Below are 22,310 nucleotides of genomic sequence, written 5' to 3'. Positions count from 1 at the left end.
TTACTCTAACTTGGATAGATCCATATAAGTCCTATCTCAAAGAAGGGACACTCCCTGAAGATAGGAGTATAGCAAGGCGTCTTCTTGCAAAGATACAAAGATTCACCCTCGTAGGAGAAGATCGATCTATACAACGGATTACTTTACCAAGTGGATAGAAGCAGTTCCCCTTGTCTTCATTCGAGAATAGGACGTCAGAAAGTTCATTTGGAATAACATTGTCTGCAGGTTTAGCATACCCAAAGTTATCATTTTAGATAATGGGGAACAGTTCGCTCGGGGACTGGTTGCTAAACTGTGTGAGGAGTATCACATCACCCATCTGTTCTCAACTCCAAGGTATCCTCAAGGCAATGGCCAGGCTGAAGCCTCTAACAGGGCCATCTTGGATAACATGAAGCGTAAATTAGATGACACAAAAGGTTTATGGGTCAAAGAATTGCCTAAGGTCCTATGGGCATACCGAACTACACCCAGGTGGTCAATTGGTGAATCTCCATTTTCACTGACCTACAGAACTGAAGCTATCATACCTCCAGAACTGGTAGCTCCCATTCAGAAGTCAGATGTGGTGCACACTTTTGACAACGAGGAGCTGTTATGTAGAGAAATTGACCTCCTAGACGAAAAGCGAGAAGGTGTTGCACTGCGCTTAACTGCTAACCAACAGACTTTGAAGAGATCATACGACAAGAGAGTCCGGATTCGATCTTTCAAAACTAGCGATTTGGTTCTCCGTGAGATCCCAGAGCCCAATGGCAAACTTGGACCTAACTGGGAAGGACCATACATCATCGACAAGGTTGGTCGAACTGGCTTTTACTACCTACGCACTGTTGAAGGTGACATTCTTGTAAAACCATGGAACGGACAACACCTTCACAAGTACTATCAGTAAATTGTTATTTCATGCTTTGTTATGCATATTTTGCCATCAATAAAGTTCTTCACTTTGCAATCGAATATATTCCTTACACATTTTTTATTATCCTCAATGGACTAAGCCTTTAGGGAATTATTTGCTCACTATCTGTTCAAGAATATTGTATGCCAATTTGCTTCGGAACCAGTGATACTGAGTAAGGGAAAGACGAACTAACAGTTCCTTTCTCAGCCCCATGCAGCTGGAACTGTATGCCAGTTCTTTTAAACTGCAAATATCCTTGATGGGTTAAGCCTTTAAGGAATATAACCACGCTGATTGTTTAGTAAACTGTATGCCTGTTTGACTTGGAACAAGAGATAGTGTTCTTGTGAGCCTGAACTATATGCCAGTTCCGGGCACTCTCAAAACATCAAACGCAGGGATTGCTAGGAAGATCTGGGTGGGATCCAGATCCTAGCACACCATCATTGGCCTAGAATTGCATCGGCATGATGGTGCTGAGGAAGACTCCTCCAATGCTATTCAGGCGATACCCTTTTTATTTTTTAAAAATAAATTGGACCTATCGTTATTAAACACAGTGTTGTGCTCATGGCACCAAGTTGCTTTCGCAAAGGCATATGCCTCTATGCGATCGAACTTTCAGTTATAGTTAAGTTGAAATGGCTCCCATGATATCCTGATCAGATTCTGGTTATGCCTTATCTTAATCTGTTTAGCCTGCTAGGGTCACCTATTGTTGTTCCAAATAAACTTTGGGGGCAACAGGGGTAGAGTATGCACAGTAATATATGTAATATAACATAAAATACTACGAAGGCATACATAAAATAAAAGAGCTACATAACATAGTAAGTAAATAGCATGCATAAAATAGAAGAGCTACAAAGCTAAGTAAAGTAAATTGTATGTGAGCTACATAACTCGATATTACAGACCCATAAAATAATTGTTTAAGAATAATTGTTTTTGTGAATCATCAACTGAAAAGCTTATGAAGTAGGGGTAGAGTCAAACTTTGGTTCACCATCAATGCATGTTTTGCACCAGCATCAAAAACTCGTGCTGCACTCTCAAGACCAGACTGTGTGGTTGGATTAACTAGAACGGTTGAAGGCTGAACTGAACACTTACCTGAAACAAGAACTGGCAGAAAAGGAAGTTAAATGGGAGGCATGTCAACATCAGTGTCTTCTTCAGAGGATGAGGAAGCATCAGGCATAAGTTCTTCCTGGATAGCTGAAATGTTGGTGTCTAGATCAGGAAACAAGATGAAAAGGTTGGTCACTTGCCCTTAAGCATCCAACTGAGAGACATATCCAGTAGCCTCAATAGCCTCCTCAATCTTAACTTGTCTAGCAGCCTCGAATGACTCTTGGGAAACATCAAGTACTCTCAGAGCGAAGCGAATGGTATTATCAGCTGACCTCTTCCTCACCTCCTTCACCACTTGAGAATGAAACTTAGAGGTCACTAGTCTTCTTATCAGAGTGAAGGCGTTTTTCTAATAGAGCCCTCTCATAGCCTAACATGACCTCGATCATTTGTATGGGCAATGGCTTGCCCAAGTGTCCTCATCTCAGTGTTCCTACGGTGAAGCTCCCCTTGGACCTGGTCATGTTTTGCTTGCAGGGTAGTGAAGTGGGTGCGCAGTTCCAAGAACTTCACTTTCGAAGTGCCAGTATCAACAGTTCCTTTTTGGGCTTTTTCCAGAGGGCTTCGAAGGTTGGAGATAGTATCTCTCATATTCTTGAAGCCAGTATCAGATTTCTTCTATTTTGCCAAGAGCTGGTCAACCTGGATTTGCAACTCAATAGCTCTCTTCTCAGCAACTTCTTTTGGCCAGATCATCTCATCAGTAGCCATGACATCAGTGGATGTATTGGCGGTGGCTGCAAAGATGGGATCTTTCATGGCCAAAAAGTTATTCACTAATTGGAAAAGAATATAAGATGTGTAAGTAACACAATGAGAGAAATTGAACATTGAACAGAGAAGAGAGTCTGACCTTGGCAAGATGAATAGCAGATCGGTAGTAGGACAGGTCCATGGTCCCACTATATTGGCCTCAACTTTGTCAACAAGAAGTCGTGCACACTCCAAAACTCCCAGCGCAATATCAACATCTTTAACAGAGTGCTTGTTGGTAACAGGCAGTTCATCAGTTGGTCCCCAATGCCTCATCTCTACAATCATCTCCCTCTCAGGGGAATCTGGAGATCTTAGTGAATAGGGAATGTTGTCACTCACCCCCTCCTATCACTGGATTGAGGAGGAGGGAGAGTGACAGTTACAGCAGTGGTTTCAGCAATACCCTTTCCCTTCCGATTATCAAGGAAGGAGGGTCAACAGCCAGATGGACATTATCACCAGTTTGTTCAGAACCTATAGAAGGATCTGGAACTGGTGGGGGTACATCTACATTCTCACAAGACTGAACAAGTGGGGGAATACTAGCATGAACTTTAAATAGTGGGTATTCACTAATAGATAAAAGGCGAAACTTTATTTTCTTACCAGAGGGGGCAACATCAGAAGCGGTATCAGATCTCTTCAATTTAGAACGGTTGGACGCATGAACTCCCCTTTCAAAATTGCTGGCCATCAATAGTTCAGGGCCCCTTCCGCCAGTGATCACACAATCATCACTGACAGTAGGCTGTTGAACTGAGCCTGACGCCGTAGCATCACTGGAGATGGCCTCCAAACTCTTCTCCTTGAATTGCGGCTTCCTCTTCTTCTAGTAATCAAAGAGGATTCGTCCTGAACTGGAGGAGGAAGAAGTCCGGCATCCTAGTCAACAGGAGGAGGGAGGGTTGTGCGCCCAGAATTCACAGTATTTATCCCAAAGGGGGAATAGCCAGGAACAAGTTGCAGCAGTTCTTAAGTAGACATGTTGAGATATTCAAAAAGACGAGTGGGATCAGGAACTATCACCCAAGGCATCCTCTGTTCCTTGGGGATCTTCTTGATAATGTCCACCGTAGCAGTATCAATTGCAATTAGTTGATTCCAGGGGGAAGAGTCACCTAAGGAATAATAGCAAAAGATATTCAGGCGAAAGACTCTTATATCAAGTTATAAAGTACCTGAGTATGAAGACTTACTGGTTTGAGCATGGGTGTGTTTTCTAGGAACATGAATTCCCATTGGCTCACCGTCAGCATCGGAGGGGCGAATGTCCCACGCATCACCCAACACATGGAGGTGGTGATCAGCCCATCCTTCGTCACTTTGCTTCCCCTCAAAAAAGATGATCGGGGAATTCTTGTCTCTAGTCATGAGGTAATAGTACGACTGGTCTCGAATGCGTGGGACCTCATAAAAATAACCAAACACCCAATGATTTAAAGCAAACCCATGTCTCTTGGCAAGAAGGACAGAGTACATAATAGTTTTGTAGAACAGGGGCGTTGCTTATCCAAGAGCAAGATTGAAGTGGATCAGACACTCTCTCAATAATGGGTGGAGGGGAAGAGTGAGTCCGACCCTAAGTTGACCAATGGTGATGAGTGCCACCTCTTTATAGGCCAACTCATCAGATAACCTTCCCCACTCCAGTTTTATATCCTCACGGATGTGGAACTTCTAGCGGATATGTTCCAAAGAGGAAAGATCTCTGAAGTTTACAAATGACCAGTTGGGATTCATGATCGGAAAAGAGGAAAAGTTTCAAGTTTTGGTTAAACCCTTGCGGGAGATCAAATGGTTCAGTATGAAAAAGGTAGCAGAAGAGATAATGAAAGTTCTCTCACTAGATCCTTTATATATAAATAAGATGAACGGTTAGGATGAGACCTAGCGGTGCGTCTTTTCAGGATTAAACTGTCATCATTACCTTTTTCGGAAAATAGCGTGTCTGTTCGAGCCATTTTTTTAGAGACTTAATTAATTGGGTGCATCAACAGTTCCAACAAATAGTTATGGAAAAGGATTCTCACGCCAAAAGCAGCGTCGCTTCAAGCTCCTACGTGCTAGTTAGCACGAGCGGGGGCATCTGTAGGGGGGATTTCCCGTCAATGAACAGTTGACACGTGTATGAGAAATAACTTAAGACTATAGATGTCCAAAATGAGACGAGGACCATCGGATCAGTTATGTGAATAAGTGATCTTGTGCTCAGCACGAGTGTTTAGTAGACATGTGCCAAGCACATGACTGACCGCCCTCAAGTATAGCAGTTACCCAGTCGTTAGGAACTGATATAGACAGTTCCTGAACAGAAGGAAACTGAAGATGGCGATCTTTGATGATAATGAAGGAATCATGATGATATATCTTAGGAGTTTCCTTCTGAGATATAATATTCCCATACATGATGGGACATTACTATCAACAAGGAAACTTACCTCTCGTAAGATATAGTCTAGATTCAGACTTCCATAAGAAGAGGAATCCTAATAGGAAGGCAGAGTCCAAAGATGGAAGGGAACTCACAAGCGGTGAAGACAGCCCTAACCCTAGGAGTCTCGTAGCTCTTCCTATATAAACCAAAGGGATTCGCTCTTAGTAACTACGCAAAATAGAGTTTGATTCTCCATAATTAACAAGGAGATACGTAGGCAGCTGTCAGACGGTTCAACCCTAAACTCACCATCATCTCATCCCTTCTCCATTCATTTAAAGGTTCTAAGATCACACAGCACAGAGGAAGATCAGGGAAAACTCGAAAAATCCCCTATAACTTGTATGAAAACATGTTTTACCTGAATCGGCCAGGGTTGCAGTGGGTTGGTTGGACCAACTCAATGAACTGACTGGAATAGCTTGGATTCGCTTCATCAGGGCTGCAAGGTCCTCTTTAACTTGTTGAAAATTGGTCACTTTCTGATCAACTACTATGGCATTGTTGGCTTTGTGCAAAGGCGAGCGTCCTATTATATCCCAACAAAAATCAGAACTATGATTTGTGAGCCCACAATGCTCACAAGGATCAAAACCGCTAATACCACGACCACGACCACTCCCTTGGTTACGACCACGTCCACGACCAGCTTTACCCCCTCTACCTCCATTACTACGACTAGAGGAGGGGTTGTTATTGCTACTTGGAGGGATCAATAAAGTTACCACAGAAAATTCTTAACCAAGGCGTCATCTTTCGTCCAGGTTGTTTTTCCTTTATCATCTGGGGGATCTCTCAGATGATTTTTCTTACCTTTTCCAGTAAGATAAACAGTAACTACCTCTGCCCATTAAAGGTAATTGGCAACACTTTTCAATTTGACAAAGGTCATACCAATAGAGAAAACAGACGTATTACCAAATTCATCGGATTTTGGAACAACATCAGTAATTATAAAGAGAAGAACAACTCACTTGATGGAAAGGCAAAAAAAAACTGCGAGATACAGTATTCCGCGCGCGCGCTTCGAAGACTCTTGAATTGAGCGTGGGCGCGCTTGTATGAAGAGATTGAGAGAGACGGCAATACCAGCCTTCCTCCTTTGAAAACGTGACGTACTCCTCTTTATCAATACTGAGAGATTGCGGAAGTGAAACAATACTAAAACAACAACTAATACTAAAACTGGAACCTTGAAACTGCTGATCTCTTTCCTAGCATTCTCTAAACAGAGTCGGCTCCTGATACCATGTTAAATTATGCTAAGAGATACATATAGTGGTTAGCTGGTTAGATTACAGAGATGTAGTGGAGAAGAAGAAGAAAGGATAGAGGCACAAGAAGAAGGTAGGGTTTAGAGTTTGTATCACTCTAACCTACAATTCTTATATTTATATTGGGGTGATAGACATCACCGAAATAACAACTACTTAAATAAGATACGGTCTCACACTTATAGAATGCGTGAGACCGACTCTACATACTTCAACATGTTCCTTCATATATGAGAACAACTTCCTTCCATCCAAATACTTCAATGATGGAAGCTATTGCTTCCAACTGCTACGTGTCATTCTGAGTCATTCGAACAAAATAAGGCATTTGACTATGGGAAAGTGAAGGATTGGATGCAGAGAAAGATATAATGGGCACCCGCGCTTTGTTTCCTAGTCCTGCTACAAATTCTGCTTGCTCCCATCTTTGAGGACCAACAATCACTTGCACCCCTACATCCCTCAATAGTCCATAAGCTGAAATTATCAGAGGAAGACAATCAGTTATAGTTGACAACATTGGGAAAGCAACATGAATTGAAAAAAAAAATCAAAATCAAAAGCTCCATAGGAAAGAGGAATTCAAGGAGCTATCAGGGAAACGTTCCTCCAGTTATTATACTTTATTTTACTTTAGTGGTAAACACCCGTCCATTACCTGATTTAATCATGTATATGATACAGGAAATTTATTTTTTGAAACACATCTATGTGTCTAGCTAATAAAGAGTAGCCTAGGTTCAATCTCTGCAGGAAAAAGTCCCCCTCTGCTGAAGTTTACAAAGTCTATGTCTGTGCCACAATTGTTATATATGGTCTGAAAGAAATGGGAGGAGGTTCAAAAATCGATCTACAACTTGGCACCACCTTTCCAACTCAATCTTGAAGGACATGAAACTCTACATCAGCATCAAAATTGATTATGTGCTTGATACTGTTGACATCAAGGCCTTACTCACAAAGTTTGATATACAGGTTCAATACAAGACTCAAAATCCTATTTTCTGCAGATGGAAACTACCACCTAGTGGATTTTTCAAACTCAAGACAGATGGGTCTGTTGCTGATCAAAGAGTTGGTTTTGGAGGCTTAACAATAGACCAGGAAGGAAATATTATATTTACTTACTAAGGAGGTGGGTCTAGGAGGTCAGTTTTGTTTCAAGAACTAAAAGCTATTGAGGTGGGTCTAACCCTATGTCTAGAGAATGATCTTAAGTACATTCAAGTATGCTTAGACTCAGCTCTCTTCGAGCCATCCAGATTCTAAAGGGAAAAGAAACCACACCATGGTACTGTATGAACCTAGTAGAAGCCATAACTAAGATAGTTGCTATTGTTGTTGATGTTAAACTTTGTCATGTATATAGATAAATTAATAGGAGTGCAGACTATCTAGCTAGTTTGTCAAACTCAACTGATGATCAGTATGTCTCTAATTGTCCACCTCTTGATTCTGTATTAGCAGAGAGTACTACTGCAGATGTGAGAGGAACGATTTATGTTAGAATTTAATGCAGGTCCAAGGGTCAACCTAACCCTTTTATCTTCTTCTTAAAAAAAAATTAAAGAGTAGCCTTCCATGTGTCCACATTATTTGTTCCCAGCTAGCGGCTCTAGATTTTGATGCAACATTGTATTGTTGCATTGTCAATTTCAAACAACATTCAGTGTTGCATTGAGAATCATTGTACTGAAAATTCAATGCAACATGATGTTAATTACAATGATGATCAACTTTCAACAATTAGAATTAGTGGAAGTATATGAATAATAATAAATGACTTCATTACATATGATTGTAATTGATTTACATACCTAAGAATAACTAGAATAACTTTTAAATCCATTGGAATGGTTTCATCTTTTTTTATAAAGACTACAATCACACTTGAGTTGCTCTATTGTAATTGTAAGTAGTTGCAATTTTTTTCCACAAAACCTTACCAAACTGATAACCCAGTAACTTCATCCATTGAATGTTCCAACCAGACATCGCAGAGAATGGGATCCTAATTGACGTTGAATGAGGAGCCACATGATCTAGGCATATTGGAAATGAAATGCAAAGGTAAAACATAACTTTAGTGGCCTCCATAAAGAGTAAGATGAGGTTGTTTGTTACTTGCAGCATGGTGCATTGCTTCAGGAAGCAAATCGAGCTGTGGATATGCTGTCTAAGTCATTATCCTCTGCAAATGAAAGTGTGGTCTATAGCTCCCCTCCAAGGTTCAAATCTATGTACATTTGTGGAGGAGGATGCTAAAGGGTCTATGTATGTAAGAATTTGATATCTAATATAGATTGAGGTCAGCCTAATCTCTTAACTATCAAAAAAAAAAAAAAAACAAACTGTAGAGTTCAGATTATCGAATTCACTGGTGAAGAGATCGAGTGATATATGATGATGTGTAGGTGCAGTAATCAGGTACAAAAGAAAAGAATTGTAGAAGATACCTTCAATGATAGCAGTAACTTACATCTGTCAAATTTTTCGTATGTAGAATCAGCCTCGTGCTGTACACTACAACAAATATGACATATGACATCACTAATTTTAGATCACTTTCAGTGAAGTGATGTCATATGAAAACTATGACATCACTTTTCTCAGCATGTGATGTAATAATTATCACAATTTGTTTTTAACATTACTTATTTGAAAGGCTGATCTAGTAGAGTTGTACAACATCATTTTAATAAGTGATGTCGTGATAGTGATATAGTAACACCTTTTTACGTCACTCGCCGTGTCACTTATAAAGTGATGTAATATCTATGTATTCAATATCATTTTAAAAGTGTTGTCACTCACCATGTCACTTATAAAGTGATGTAATATCTATGTATTCAACATCACTTTAAGAGTGACTTTGCCAAGTTTTCGAAATCACTTGTGATGTGACTTCCAGAAGTGTTATTATTAATATACATATTAATTATTAAGTTAATTAGTTAGAAAAAATCATCTAAAAAAAATTAGGTTAAATAGAAATGAAACAGGCCCGTGATTGGTTTGCTAGACTAGCCGCCCTTAAACGAGAAATAAAAAATAAAATACCGCAATTTTTTCTACTAAATATATTTTGGTTTCCCTAGTTAGAATCGAAAGACCATTGAAAAATTAGTTTAAATAGAAATTAAACATCCATTTGCTCGACTAGCCTTAAACGAAAATTAGAAATAAAAAACTGTGAATTTGATGTTTTAATGGTGAGGCTCATGATCTAGCTAAATGGGCTTATAACTTGTCTGACATGAGTACTCTACCAAAATGTTGCACAAACTTTCAGTGTATCCCTTTAATTCTATAATATATATATGTGTATGTGTTGTAGCGAAAAAAAAACATTTAGGAATTTTTTTCTTGGAATTTCTGAAATTTCAAGAAATGTTAACCGAAAAATCCTAAATTCTGGTATTTGACGAAGTTGTTGTTGTACTAGTTCAAATTCAACAAAGGAGGAAAAACTCTTCTAAAGCCCTAAACCACTACTCTTCACTCTCGCTTCCAAACCCAACCCTATTTTTTTTGCGAATCACCATGATTGTTTACCGTCTCCAATCCCTACTTCGAAGATCATCACCTCTCTCCAAACCCACACAAAATACCACCCTAGCCTCCATCACTGCCACTTTTACGCGTTCATTTGCATACTCTTCCGCCGAAGAAGCCGCAATAGAGCGTCGTAGACACAAGCGTCGTAACAATATCGAACCCCCACTCCACACTTTTCATCGTGACCCATCTGCCCCATGCCCACGCCCAGATCCAAATGCCCCTCGTTTACCCGACTCCACTTCTGCACTCACTGGGCCTCGTCTTAGTCTTCACAATAGAGTCCAGTCTTTAATACGTGCTGGTGACATGCTATGAATTCCCTTTTGCCTACTATTTGTTACCACTAGATAACTTGAGAAGTTGATAGAAGATCAAATGAAGAGAAGATATCACTACAAGACAAGTATGAAACTCTTTCGATGTAATCTTTATTCTTAGTACTATGGTATTTTAGGTAAAATGTTTTTCGAGTAGTATATGTGATTGGTACTTTTACAAGGTGATACATAAGAGGCAGATACAGAGAGAGAAAGAAACAACACCAACTCTATAAGATACAAAACTATAATGGTGCTTCTCATTTCACAAGAACTTGCTATTTACGCCAGCTCTATACAACTGTAGGTCAGATATACAAGCTATGGTTATCTGGGTGTCAATGGGAACAAAGAAAACACTACCCTCTTTTAATTCTTCGTTGTTGGATGATTCCGTTTGCATTTTCCCTTGTCCAGATGTTACAATGAAAATCGAGGGTCCTGAAATTGCAGGAAATACTGTTGTTGCACGTTGAGGTAGAACACAACAGTCGACCTCAAACTCGTCAAAAGGTGGTGAGTATCTTTTTGTGTATGGATCCAATGGAATTCCTTGTAGAATCTCTGGAAACCTCTGCAAAATACGTCTAGACATGCTATTTTTTCCAACACTCTCCCTACTGTATTCACTTGTAATGCTATCATGGCTTCAATGTATCGCGCTGCTCGATATGAAGAGGCAATTTGTCTATTCCAATTTTTCTTTAATCAGTCCAATATAGTTCCTAATATTGTTTCTTATAATGTTCTAATTAATACCCATTGTGATACTGGTCGAGTCGATGTTGCTCTCGATGTCTATGCTCATATTCTTGCTAATGCCCCTTTGGTCCCTAAATGCATTTACTTATCGCCATTTGACAAAAGGGCTTGTTGAGGCGGATAAGATTTCTGATGCTATGAACCTTCTTAGAGAAATGCTCAATAAGGGTCATGGAACTGACTCCCTTGTTTATAATAATATCATTTCTGGGTTCCTTGAGTTAGGTAATTTGGAGAGAGCGAACGAGCTCTTTGACGAGCTTCGTGAACGCTGTCTTGTCTATGATGGAACTGTTAATGTGACTTATATGGAGTGGTTCTTTAAGAAAGGAATGAGGCAATGAGCAATGTTGAATACTTGGATTCCAATATGATAGTGATCTTAAATGACAGCCGACACTCTTTACACCCAAAGCTAGAAGAGGGCTCCAAAACAACAATCAGTGTTTTATCTACTACTCTTAGCAAGCTCCAATCCAGTAAATCCTTTCGAAAGTTTAGAGAAGTTGCTAAGGTACTCTTCTCGGTTTTCCTTAGAGCATATTGGAGTGGTTTTTCATCACGAATTTACTGAATTGGAGATGGTTCAATCTCATGCCATTTCTGTTGTGCAAGAGGGACAAAGAACTTGTGGTTGTTCATGCGGGCATGGAAATGGATCCATCACTTCAATTATTTCATTCAAGCTTCCTGCATGGGTTTTGATGTGGGGATTGGCCGAAAGCAACATGCGATGACTTTTTTTCACCGGGTTTGTCTTGTGGGGGATGAAGCCGATTACGTGTTGTTCCATCCACATTTCTCTAGAGAGCTTATGATCAGGTTATCCTTCTTATTATTCTAAACTTGAGCATGTGTTTGATTAATTAGAAACTTCCGATGACATCTGCAATGTTATATCTATGCTAAACTACTGGTTCTACTTAATTTACTTGGAACAGCAGGAATATTTTCAAGCTTGTAGGCAAGAAAATATAACTTTGCCTTCTCTATGAATTTTTGTTCTCATTAAATACTTATAGTGAGGGATAAAGAAGTCATGATTAGGGATAAAGTAACTTCTGTCATGAAATAAATCAAATATCCTAAAAGTAATAATGTGATCTTTCTATGGCAACAAAAAACAACCAAATTCCACTTTCCTTTTCATATGCAAGTAGAATCTGTACCATACTGATCGAACAATTCCATGCACAAATATTGGATAGTTTCACATATTGGATCCACTACATCAATATCATGATGCCTCATATTCTAGTGCTTTAACATATTTGCTTTAATATCCCAAATGGATACACAAGTATTTCTTGCATAGAATATATATAAAATGCATGGTTACTTCTTGATTTCCTCCGTTCTATATTTTTAAAATCTTCTAGTTGGAAGTAACACTCTCTCTCCCTCCCTCAACTTTTTGTTGTGGTCTTAGGTTGTCCATGACGTGGATCGACAAAGGGTACCAGTGCGGTTTGCAATTTCAAGTGCTGGACTGGTTGGATCTGATGGTCCCATGCTTGGTGGGGCATTTTATATCACATTCATGTCATGCTTGCCAAACATGATTGTCATGGCTCCAGCGGATGAGGTTGAGCTTGTAAACATGGTGGTGACTACTACCCATGTAGATGATAGACCCATTTGCTTCCACTATCCAAGAGGTGTCGTTGGTGGGATGAACAACTTTTTATGCAATGGAAATACCCTTGGAGGTAATTACTGTACAATGTTTTTCATGTATGGACTTCCAGAACACACGTTTGTTTGTGTGGAAGTGTCAGCATGTGAACTTACAGCTGAAATATCTTTGGCATAGCTCATGACACTGGTTCTACTGGTTGCCAGATTGGAAAAGGCAGGGTTCTTGTAGAGGGTAAAGATGTTGCTTTTCTTGGGTACGGGGTGATGGTTCAGAACTGCCTTAGGGCTCGATCTATTCTTGCTAGCCTTGGCATTTATGTAACTATTGCAGATGCAAGATTTTGCAAGCCCCTTGATATCAAGCTTGTGAGGGAGCTATGCAAAGAACACACCTTCTTGATAACAGTATAAGAAGGATCTGTGGGAGGATTTGCGTTCCACATTGTGCAGTTTATTGAACTTGATGGACAGCTTGATGGCAAAATCAAGGTAATGGTTATCCTGTTTGTATTCAAGGACTTGTATAGGATTTTAGATGCTGTCTTTGAGCATGTTGATAGGTAATGAAGAGGTGCTCTCTTACACTTCCTGAAACACTGGTGCAACTTACATGCTATTGGTGTTACTACCCAAATCATTAACAACTATTTAAATATTTTTTTCTGGGCAGACACAAGTTTTAGATTACTCCGCTAGTGATGCAGAAAAATAGACGACAACGTTTTTATTGTAAGTCAACCTCAACCCGACTTTTTTGACCGTATCGATTTTGGACTCGATCTTCGTAGAACTTCCTTTGTCATTCAGGTACTGATAAGTGCTTAAAAAGTGCAATTTAACCCTCGATTATGCCTCTTGTTTAGCCATCTTAGTGGACTAATAGTGTTTGTAAGTTATGTTTTATGATTCTACAGGTGAAAAAGAGAGTTTTGTGGAATATTAGAGAAAAGAGGGTAAAACGGAGCAATTCAGAGCATTAAGGATCACAGGGGAAGCCCGTGGACAATCATGAAGAAGGCCAAGGAATTGAAGCTATTAAAGATTTTAAAGCCTATTTGAAAGCCCAAGGCCAAAGGATTCGTTGCTTGGACCAAAGCCAGCAAAAGAGGATATAAGGATAAACCAGAAGAGACAAAATAGACTTTCGCATCTGGGACGCATGAATTGTGCGTCCAGACATATTGCTTGCGTCTGGGATGCATGGATCATGCGTCCAGACGCATGAAACGACACTGTAGCCAATTCCTTCTCAGTTTTAGAGACAAAGTTGGACTCTGAAATAAGTCTATTTGTATTAGGAAACATATGGTGGTTTGGAATGCTTCTAGAACTCATTATAACTCCTATAAATAAAGGACCTAAGTGCCTCATATAATTTTCCAATTCACTTATACTCTTGCCTCCAGAACTTGAGGCAGAGAGAGATTAATAATAAAATATTCGGTTTTAACTAGCTGAGTCTTAATAAATTAGTCTTTCTAGTCTTATGTTCTTCGACTCTTCTTCTTCTCGTTCTTCGTGTTCTTCTTTCTTTATGGAAGGCTAATCTTCTCCTTCAAGGGAGGAGATGAAGCCAGTGTTTAAGGTTTAATGATTCTTCTAGTTCATGGTGTTCTTTAATCTGATTAGTTCTTTATGTTTTTAGTTATTAGTTCCATTGCCCACACCAGGGGATGAAAGTATAGAATAGGCACTATACCATAATAAGCTATTTGCAACACGCACCTTTTTTGCTTTGCAACACTATTTTAGCGTTGGTAAGTTGCCTACGCTATATAAGCGTTGCTAATGTTGTTAAGTGTTGCTTTAATTCGGAGGAATTTCATGAATTAATTTCTAACGCTTTCAAATTAAGCAAACCAGGGTAAGTGTTAGAAACTTGAAATTTTGGGCGAAAGAGGAAAACGAAAAATCGCGCTCATTATTTCGTCGAAACATAAAACATAACCTCTCTTCTCTCCTCTCCCTCTCCTCGCTGCCGCTACCCTCTCTCTTCCACTCCCTTCTCTTCTCTCAATCCCCCCCAGTACCGAATTGAGGCTAGTCTTTTACCACAAAAAAAACCAAATAAAGTTCAAAGCTTTGATTTCTTTTTTTTCCTCATATTAAATTTCAAAGCTTTGATTTCGGTTTTAGGTTCCGGTTTGGGATTTTGATTTTTAGGTTATCGCCCACCACCAGAAAACTGTTGATTTTGATTCTGAGATTAACTTTTTGTTTTGTTGAAATTGTGATTTGTTTTTAATCGATTAAAAAAAATCTGTGTTTTTATTGTAGTGAATTATTTCTATAGTATTTGAGTGATTGATGGACTAGGGTTTCACCTTTACTAATTAATCTTTTGTTTTACATTATTTATAGACTTGAACCTTTGCCAGTTTACGTTTTATCGGTCACAACATTTTCCCTTGATGGGCGCGTGTTTCAGATCGAATACGCTTCCAAAGCCACCGACAACAGTGGAACTGTTATTGGAATCAAATGCAAAGATGGGATTGTTATGGTCAGTGGAACTTTCTTCTTTTCTTTTTCTAAATAAAGCCTTTTTATTATTAATTCATTTTTTAGATGATGTTACCTGGTTCTAATCGGAGAATTCACTCCGTTCATCGCCATTGTGGCATGGTATGTTCAAACTAACTTGTAATTCACTGTCGTCTGTTTATTATAACTATTGTTACTTGTTTCTTTGTAAGGAAAGTTTAGTCTACTATCATGCATTTTACTATTTAATTGATTTACCTATGCAGTCTGTGGCTGGATTAGCAGCTGATGGGAGACAAATTGTCGTAAGAACGAAGTCTGAAGCAACTAATTATGAAAGGTTAACATCTTGACTAGAAGCTTAGGATGCAGGGATAATTTCTCATATTTTGAGCAGAGATTACCTCCCTACAAATCTATAACAGGCTAAAACCTTTTTTAATTGCAAGGAGTTTAAAAGAGCTGCTCATGTTCTTCGTGACGAAACGGGAAAGAAGGTTGTTTACTTGCGGTGTTACGCCATTTATCTGGTTAGATTTTGAGCTTAAACTAATTTACTTGTTATGTTAGTTGCATTTGTTGTTTTTAGTGGTAGGGTTTATTGCGTTGTGTTAAGTGTTTGTAACTACTTTGGATTTGCTAGTGTATATGGTAAAGTTTTTAGGATTATTGTTATATGTCATGTGGTATAGATAAATAGGATAGGAGAATATGAATGATAATTCTCATAGAGAATATGTTGTTTCCTTGTCATAGCTGTGCTCAAAAGTCAGGTCATACTAAAGAGAGCTATTTAATCATAAGGTTTTAAGAGGATTAACGAGTTTGGTACAATGAATTTTTTCTTTCCAAATGATATAGTAGTGATTCAGGTATCGAAACTTCCTTTTTGTCGTGACATTTCAGGTGATTGGGACTCATATATTATCTAGTGTGGTTTGTCACATCTTAGAATCTGGCGTCACTTTTTGGTTTCTACAAGTGCTGATACCTAGGACCTGGTCTGAAAATGCCCTGGCTAAACTTTTTAAAGGGTTAAAAATCCGTCTCATATTTTCCAGATTTATCTTAATTCGAGGTATTTCTCTTATCGAAAAAAGGAAGACATATCTCATGAGCACTCTCAATATGAGTTTTAAGATTGCTCCTGAAGGCCAATTCACAGTGCTTGATATTTGAAGTATTACTATAAACATTTGCAACCCAAAAACCTCTCCACACTTCACAAAAACTCCCATACGACTCTTCTGTACTAGGTACAATGAGCAGAAGAAAGGGTGGAGATGTGTTGATCCCACCACCAATACAGCATACGTCTCGCCACGTGTTATCTTTGATGATGTATCATCATGGTGGTCTACCGAGAATGTAGTGTTGCCAGACTCAAAGAGTTTGGACACGAGTATGCGATAGCGTTGCCATTACTATGCTCGTATTAGAAGTACAATATCATTCAGTTGATATGGACACTGCTTTAGGATATTTACATGGACACTAGTTTCTTGTGTTTTCCCATGTTATTGCCTTTAATATGAGAAGTTTTACGTTAATCCAAAAAACCAATGTCAAGTCTGGTGTGTTGAGGTAGGCTAGTTCTTTATTACTATAGTAATATATTTACGCTATTTGTGTTGGGTTATATGGACTTGTTGATTGGTATGCTCTAATAAATGGCCCCATGGAAAGAAGAAAAACAGAAAACAAGAAACTCTAATACTGTTAACAACTTCAAAAGTCAACTATGTATTAAAAACAAAGAACCACTTGATTTGCTTTTTAAGTTTGAAACCCAAATGTAAAATCATGTGTACCATGATCTGATGGAATAGTTTCATATTCAACCATTGACTTCTAAAATCTCATTCTTAATGAGCACATTGCAGCTAAAAGTGGATAGATCATTGATCAACTGTGTTCAAAAGTTTGAAATTGCTCATTATTTTAAACATAACTCATTATTTCACTTGTCTTTTTCTGTAATGCATGTTAATATGTTATACTTCAAGTTGTTAATATTCTTTTATAAGTAAATCTTCTATTTTTGTGTTTTCATACTGTTGCAACAACCATGACTGTGGATCTTACAATGGCTTCAGAAAAAGATGCATTTACAAGTAACATGGAAGAAAACACAGTCGAAGAAGCAACATCAGCAACACACCAGGGTACAGACAACTTGATAGTACTGGAAGACCACCCAAATACTTCTGTGGAGACTGAAATGGATAGAGAAGTTGCCTCAGATGTTGCTGTAAATGAGTTCAAGAGAGTAAATTCGTTATTAGGTCGAACTAGAAAAGGACACGCTCGCTTCAGAAAAGCTCCTTCTTTGCTGTCTTCTTCTACTTTGCGGCATAGTTCACACATAGTTTGTCTCAATTTCTCAAGTGACTTCTCTTCACTGCTTTTTGCATTGATTGATTAGAGCCTCCTGATTATTTTGTGCATTTTGCCTTTTCTTGTGCATTGCTGTAAGTTTCTTATGATCATCTTTCCTTGATGGGGGTATTTACAATATGTACTCACAAGCTATCGATTTGGAGAAGTACTTGATGGCAGATATGAGGTTATTGCAGCTCATGGCAAAGGCCTTTTTTCAACTGTAGTTCGTGCAAAAGATCTTAGGGTCGGGAAGGGTGAACCTGAAAAAGTAGTAATAAATATTATCCATAATAATGATACTATGTGAGTTACCTCTCTCTCTCTCTCTCTCTCTGTATTCCTCATTTTATTTTCATTATTTATCCCCTTCTGGTCACATAAAAATTAACTTTTGTGCTAACATAAAGGTACAAGGCCGGATTCCTCTCTCTCTCTCTCTCTCTCTCTCTCTCTCTACATTCCTCATTTTATTTTCATTATTTATCCCCTTCTGGTCATTATTTATCTCTTCATATGAATCTTTGTGAGGTTCTCAAAAAGTTTGGTCGTAATATTGGCCTTAAGCTGACTGCTGTGAGGGCATATGCAAAGCAGCTTTTTATTGCATTGAAGCATCTTAGAAACTGTGGTGTTCTGCACTGTGATATAAAGCCGGACAATATGCTGGTCGACTTTCACCTTTCTTTGTATTGTTTTCATACGTGCTTGCATATTGTTGCAAATTTTGCACTAGCTTCTCACTATTTTTTTTATTTAAACAGGTTAATGAGGCAAAAAATGTGCTGAAACTTTGTGACTTTCGAAATGCTATGTTTGCTGGAAAGAATGAGATAACACCCTATCTCGTGAGCCGATATTATAGGGCCCCTGAAATAAGTATGTCCCACTCTTTTTTGTTTACATCTTTAGAAAATATGTCTTACTTGAATTGATTTTCACTGCTCAACCTTGTGTGCTTAATTTTTAATTAAATCAGCTCGTACTTGTGTTTTTGTTACCACAGTACTTGGCTTGACTTATGATCATCCCATGGATATTTGGTCTGTTGGTTGTTGTCTATATGAGTTCTATTCAGGGAAGGTCTTATTTCCTGGGCCATCAAACAATGACATGCTTCGTCTCCATATGGAGTTAAAGGGTCCTTTTCCAAAGAAGACGCTCCGGAAGGTCAGTTTCTTTGTTGCATGAAGTTTAGTAAGTCGCCTTTGTGTTGTTTGGAGCTTTTAGGATAGCATATCTTGTACAGAGTTTAATGGCAGTTTTTTTTAATGCCAAGCACTATCTGCATGTTGGAATCGAGTAAGAGTTGGTTGGTTGGTTTAAGCTTTCAACATTAATTTCGCTCATAAATCACATTGTCCGGACCGGTAATAGCATATTCTCTAGGCTTGATGAGTGAAAAACATGCTTTTTTATTGTCATTTAGTCATTTAGACTTGATGACTGAATTTTTTATTTCATCATTTAGTCTACTAAAGGATCTTTCAAAATCTTTATCAACCAAGGTAAACATACACTTGCTTTTTTCGTAGTTAAATGTCTTCATTGCATCAGTGTTTGTATTTGGCATGCTAAATAAGTTCTTATGCTTCGGTGTTGAACTGTGATAGATTTGGGGATCGACATTGTAGCACTTGGAGAAGTTCACATGATTTTATGATGGCGGAAGAATGAAGAAAGAACTTTTGCCCAAGAGTTGTATACTTGTTCAGTGACGAATTTTTCTAGTTTATATTATTTATCTTTCATTTCATGAAGACAAAGTGCGAACAAAAATATGGTTTAGTTCTAAATATTTTTAGAATTAGTTAGGTTTTGATTGAACATGAATTATCATTTGTCGTAAGATCAATTGAATATATTGTTACTCATTTCCTTATTAGAGAAAGGATGTAATTTTTTATTCTTTTATAATTAGAATTGTTTCAAGTTCAATTTGTTCAATTGTTTATTATTATTATTTTTTAATATATTTTGGTTGGAAAATGACGGTCATTGACATTTGTGTACGTTCATGAAAAGGAAAAATGGATAAGTTCATATATTTGTTTCTATATGCAACTTGTCATTTTTGCACGTTCAGGGTGTCTAGGGCAGGAAAAAAAAATTAATTATATATATATATATATATATATATATATATAATTAATTTTGCAACGGTTGTAAACGGATATATATATATTACCATATCAACACATTAGTAACGGTTGTAAACCGTTGCAAAGCAAAAAATAAATATTAAACCATTCATCAATAATCGTTACAAATCAAACTACGCAATGCTTTTTAACCATTAATAATTGTCATTTTGCAACGGTTAATAACCGTTGGAAAATTTGGTTTGCAACGCTTTTTAACTGTTAGTAATTGTCACTTTGCAACGGTTAATAACCGTTGGAAATTTCTGTTTGCAACGCTTATTAACTGTTGCATATATTTCCAACACTTTACCCACGCCATATTTGCAACGCTTATTTGCTGTTGCAAATAGTCTGTTATGGTGTAGTGAGGGTTTATGTTTTGCAATATTAATATCATGCTAGTGTTCTTTACTTTTCTTCTGGTAGTATAGTTCTTTAGAGTTAGGGAAGTATTCTTTGTGTTGCCTTAGAAGGGGTAGCTCAGGGAGTGGCTTAAAGGAAGTACTTTTGATGTTGCTCTCGGTAATACATTGAATGGCTGCCCGAGCTTACATAAAAGGAAAGAATATATTAATAGCATAAACATAGGAACAACCTTAAGTAGAGTTAATTGTTAACGATGTTTCGTCCAAGAGGGCATCGACACACACTCGATTGCCTAATTGTAGTCTACTTGTAAGAACAACCACGAAGCAGAAGATCATAGATTAAAAGTATTGGTGGATTCTAATCTCTTGAATTCCCTCTCTTATAAATTTTCAATAGTTTAGTTAATTTAGTTTAGTTTAGCATTAGAATCTAAAATCTCTACAATCATAGTTTTTAATCCTTTAAACCCTCTTTCCAGTCTTGTCCTTCACATAACATACATTTAAAAGTGGAACAATACCCTACTTATCCTTTACTTATTGAGGGATAATTAGGTTTTGATACGCTTCTATTTTGTTCAACGACCATCATCCATCTACATCATCTATCTATATCATCCATATACCACATCTACATACACAAAAAAGGCAAGGTCAAATGGCGCCACTGCTGTTTTAAGTTGTTTATATTTAACGTTTTCTTTCAAGATTAGAACTTTGGATTTTGAGGTAATTTTAGCCACATCATCCATCCTTTTGAGAAAAAGAGAAGCTTGAAGGACATCTCGAAGACAATATCTACCATCCAGGTTAGTCGAATCTTCATTCTTTTTATTTCATTCTTAGTATAGTTGCATCATAGTTTAGTTTTATTGCTTTCTAGTATAATTGCATTTAGGACCTTTTCAACAATTGAAGTTGTAAGCCAACACAGCGAAACATCAAACTCTACTGTTTCTTGTCTGAATCTTGACAAACGGATTATCGACTGTGGGCAGTGGTACTTAAGTAATCCAAGTGATTCACCATAATCCTAGAAGAGATAGCTTTAGACAGCGGGCGAGAGACTAGCTGCAAAGCCCAACCCAGTTGAAGGAAAGTAGTTTTACATTTTAGTATAATTTAGAATAGTTGCATATTATTCAAACATTGTAGGATAGTTTTTCGTTATTTTCGCATAGCATTTTCTAGTGTATGCCCCGTCGTCCATATCATCGTCCGGTAAGAACACAACAGTGGACAAGGTTTAACAACCGACTCACAAGAATACTATCTGAGATTGATACAATGGCCGACTTGATGATGGAGGTGTTGTGGACACCAATAATCTGAAGCTATCCCACCCATGCAAAACACAACCAGAGGAGGAAAAAAGCCGAAAGTGATTTCTATTCGCCAATCATTGGAGACCCACCCAGCAGTATTGTTTTTCTAGAGACAGAACCTAACCAGTTTGAACTTAGAGTATCAGTAATCTCTATGCTTCCAAAGTTCAATGGTTCAGACAATGTTCAACCTTATGTTCACATGAACAAATTTCTATCAGTCCTCAGAACTTTCAAGAACCAGAATATCAGGGATGAGAGTATCAAGTTAATTCTTTTTCTACTCTCACTCGAAGGTAAAGCATCCGAATGGTTAACTGCACAACCAATCAATTCAATCAACAACTGGGAGAAGTTGAGAACAAAGTTTATGGACAAGTTCTACTCACCCCAGAAGACAGATGCCATGCAACAAGCCATCAACAATTTCAAATGGAAGGTGACTGAAGAATATCATCTAAGCTGGGAGAAATTCAATAATCTGCTAGTCTCATGTCCACATCATGGTTATGATAAGAGCACACTAGCTTATTTTTTTCTTTCGAGGACTTTCTACTATGAACAAGCAGATGATACGTTCAATGCATCAAGGTAAGTTTACATCATTGGATGGAGAGGAAGCCTACAACTTTCTCGAGAATTTAGCTAAAGACACTCAACAATGGAGTACTATCAACGAGGACGTAGCTAGAGTGGAGGGGGGTGCCGAAGCAATTTGGCAACCAAATTCAAGAAGACCCAAATCAAGCGATGCTATTAATTATGGCAAGCCTATCAACAGGACTTGAAACTCTAAACAAGAAGTTTGATCAGCTCTCCATGAATCC

General features: G+C 38.1%; 2 protein-coding genes across 8 annotated transcripts; both read left to right on the top strand.

Moving 5' to 3' along the window:
* The first annotated feature begins 394 nt into the window (after positions 1 to 394).
* Positions 395 to 898, top strand: LOC147508701 (uncharacterized). The gene has a single exon (XM_086597544.1). It carries the CDS (start codon positions 395 to 397, stop codon positions 896 to 898), a length of 504 nt encoding a protein of 167 aa, XP_086453670.1.
* A 13,723-nt stretch (positions 899 to 14,621) lies between these two features.
* Positions 14,622 to 19,584, top strand: LOC147508700 (serine/threonine-protein kinase prp4-like). Of its 7 annotated transcripts, none has more exons than XM_086601088.1 (9): positions 14,683 to 14,822; positions 15,145 to 15,286; positions 15,534 to 15,607; positions 15,717 to 15,797; positions 17,364 to 17,952; positions 18,178 to 18,315; positions 18,411 to 18,525; positions 18,653 to 18,816; positions 19,260 to 19,584. In XM_086601088.1, the coding sequence occupies exons 6-9, from the start codon at positions 18,310 to 18,312 to the stop codon at positions 19,278 to 19,280; spliced, it is 306 nt and encodes a 101-aa protein (XP_086457214.1). In that variant the 5' UTR covers positions 14,683 to 14,822; positions 15,145 to 15,286; positions 15,534 to 15,607; positions 15,717 to 15,797; positions 17,364 to 17,952; positions 18,178 to 18,309; the 3' UTR covers positions 19,281 to 19,584. The 7 variants fall into 7 exon arrangements, with proteins under 7 accessions (XP_086457211.1, XP_086457210.1, XP_086457214.1 ...); XM_086601086.1 differs by having other exon boundaries at positions 14,715 to 14,946; positions 17,364 to 17,738; positions 17,814 to 18,315; XM_086601085.1 differs by having other exon boundaries at positions 14,622 to 14,822; positions 17,364 to 18,315.
* The last annotated feature ends 2,726 nt before the right edge of the window (positions 19,585 to 22,310 follow it).

Source organism: Coptis chinensis, chromosome 3 (genome assembly GCF_015680905.1).
Source record: "Coptis chinensis isolate HL-2020 chromosome 3, ASM1568090v1, whole genome shotgun sequence".
Classification (NCBI taxonomy): Eukaryota; Viridiplantae; Streptophyta; class Magnoliopsida; order Ranunculales; family Ranunculaceae; genus Coptis; species Coptis chinensis.
Note: the sequence above shows the minus strand (reverse complement) of the source record. Positions and strands in the feature narration are given on the sequence as shown.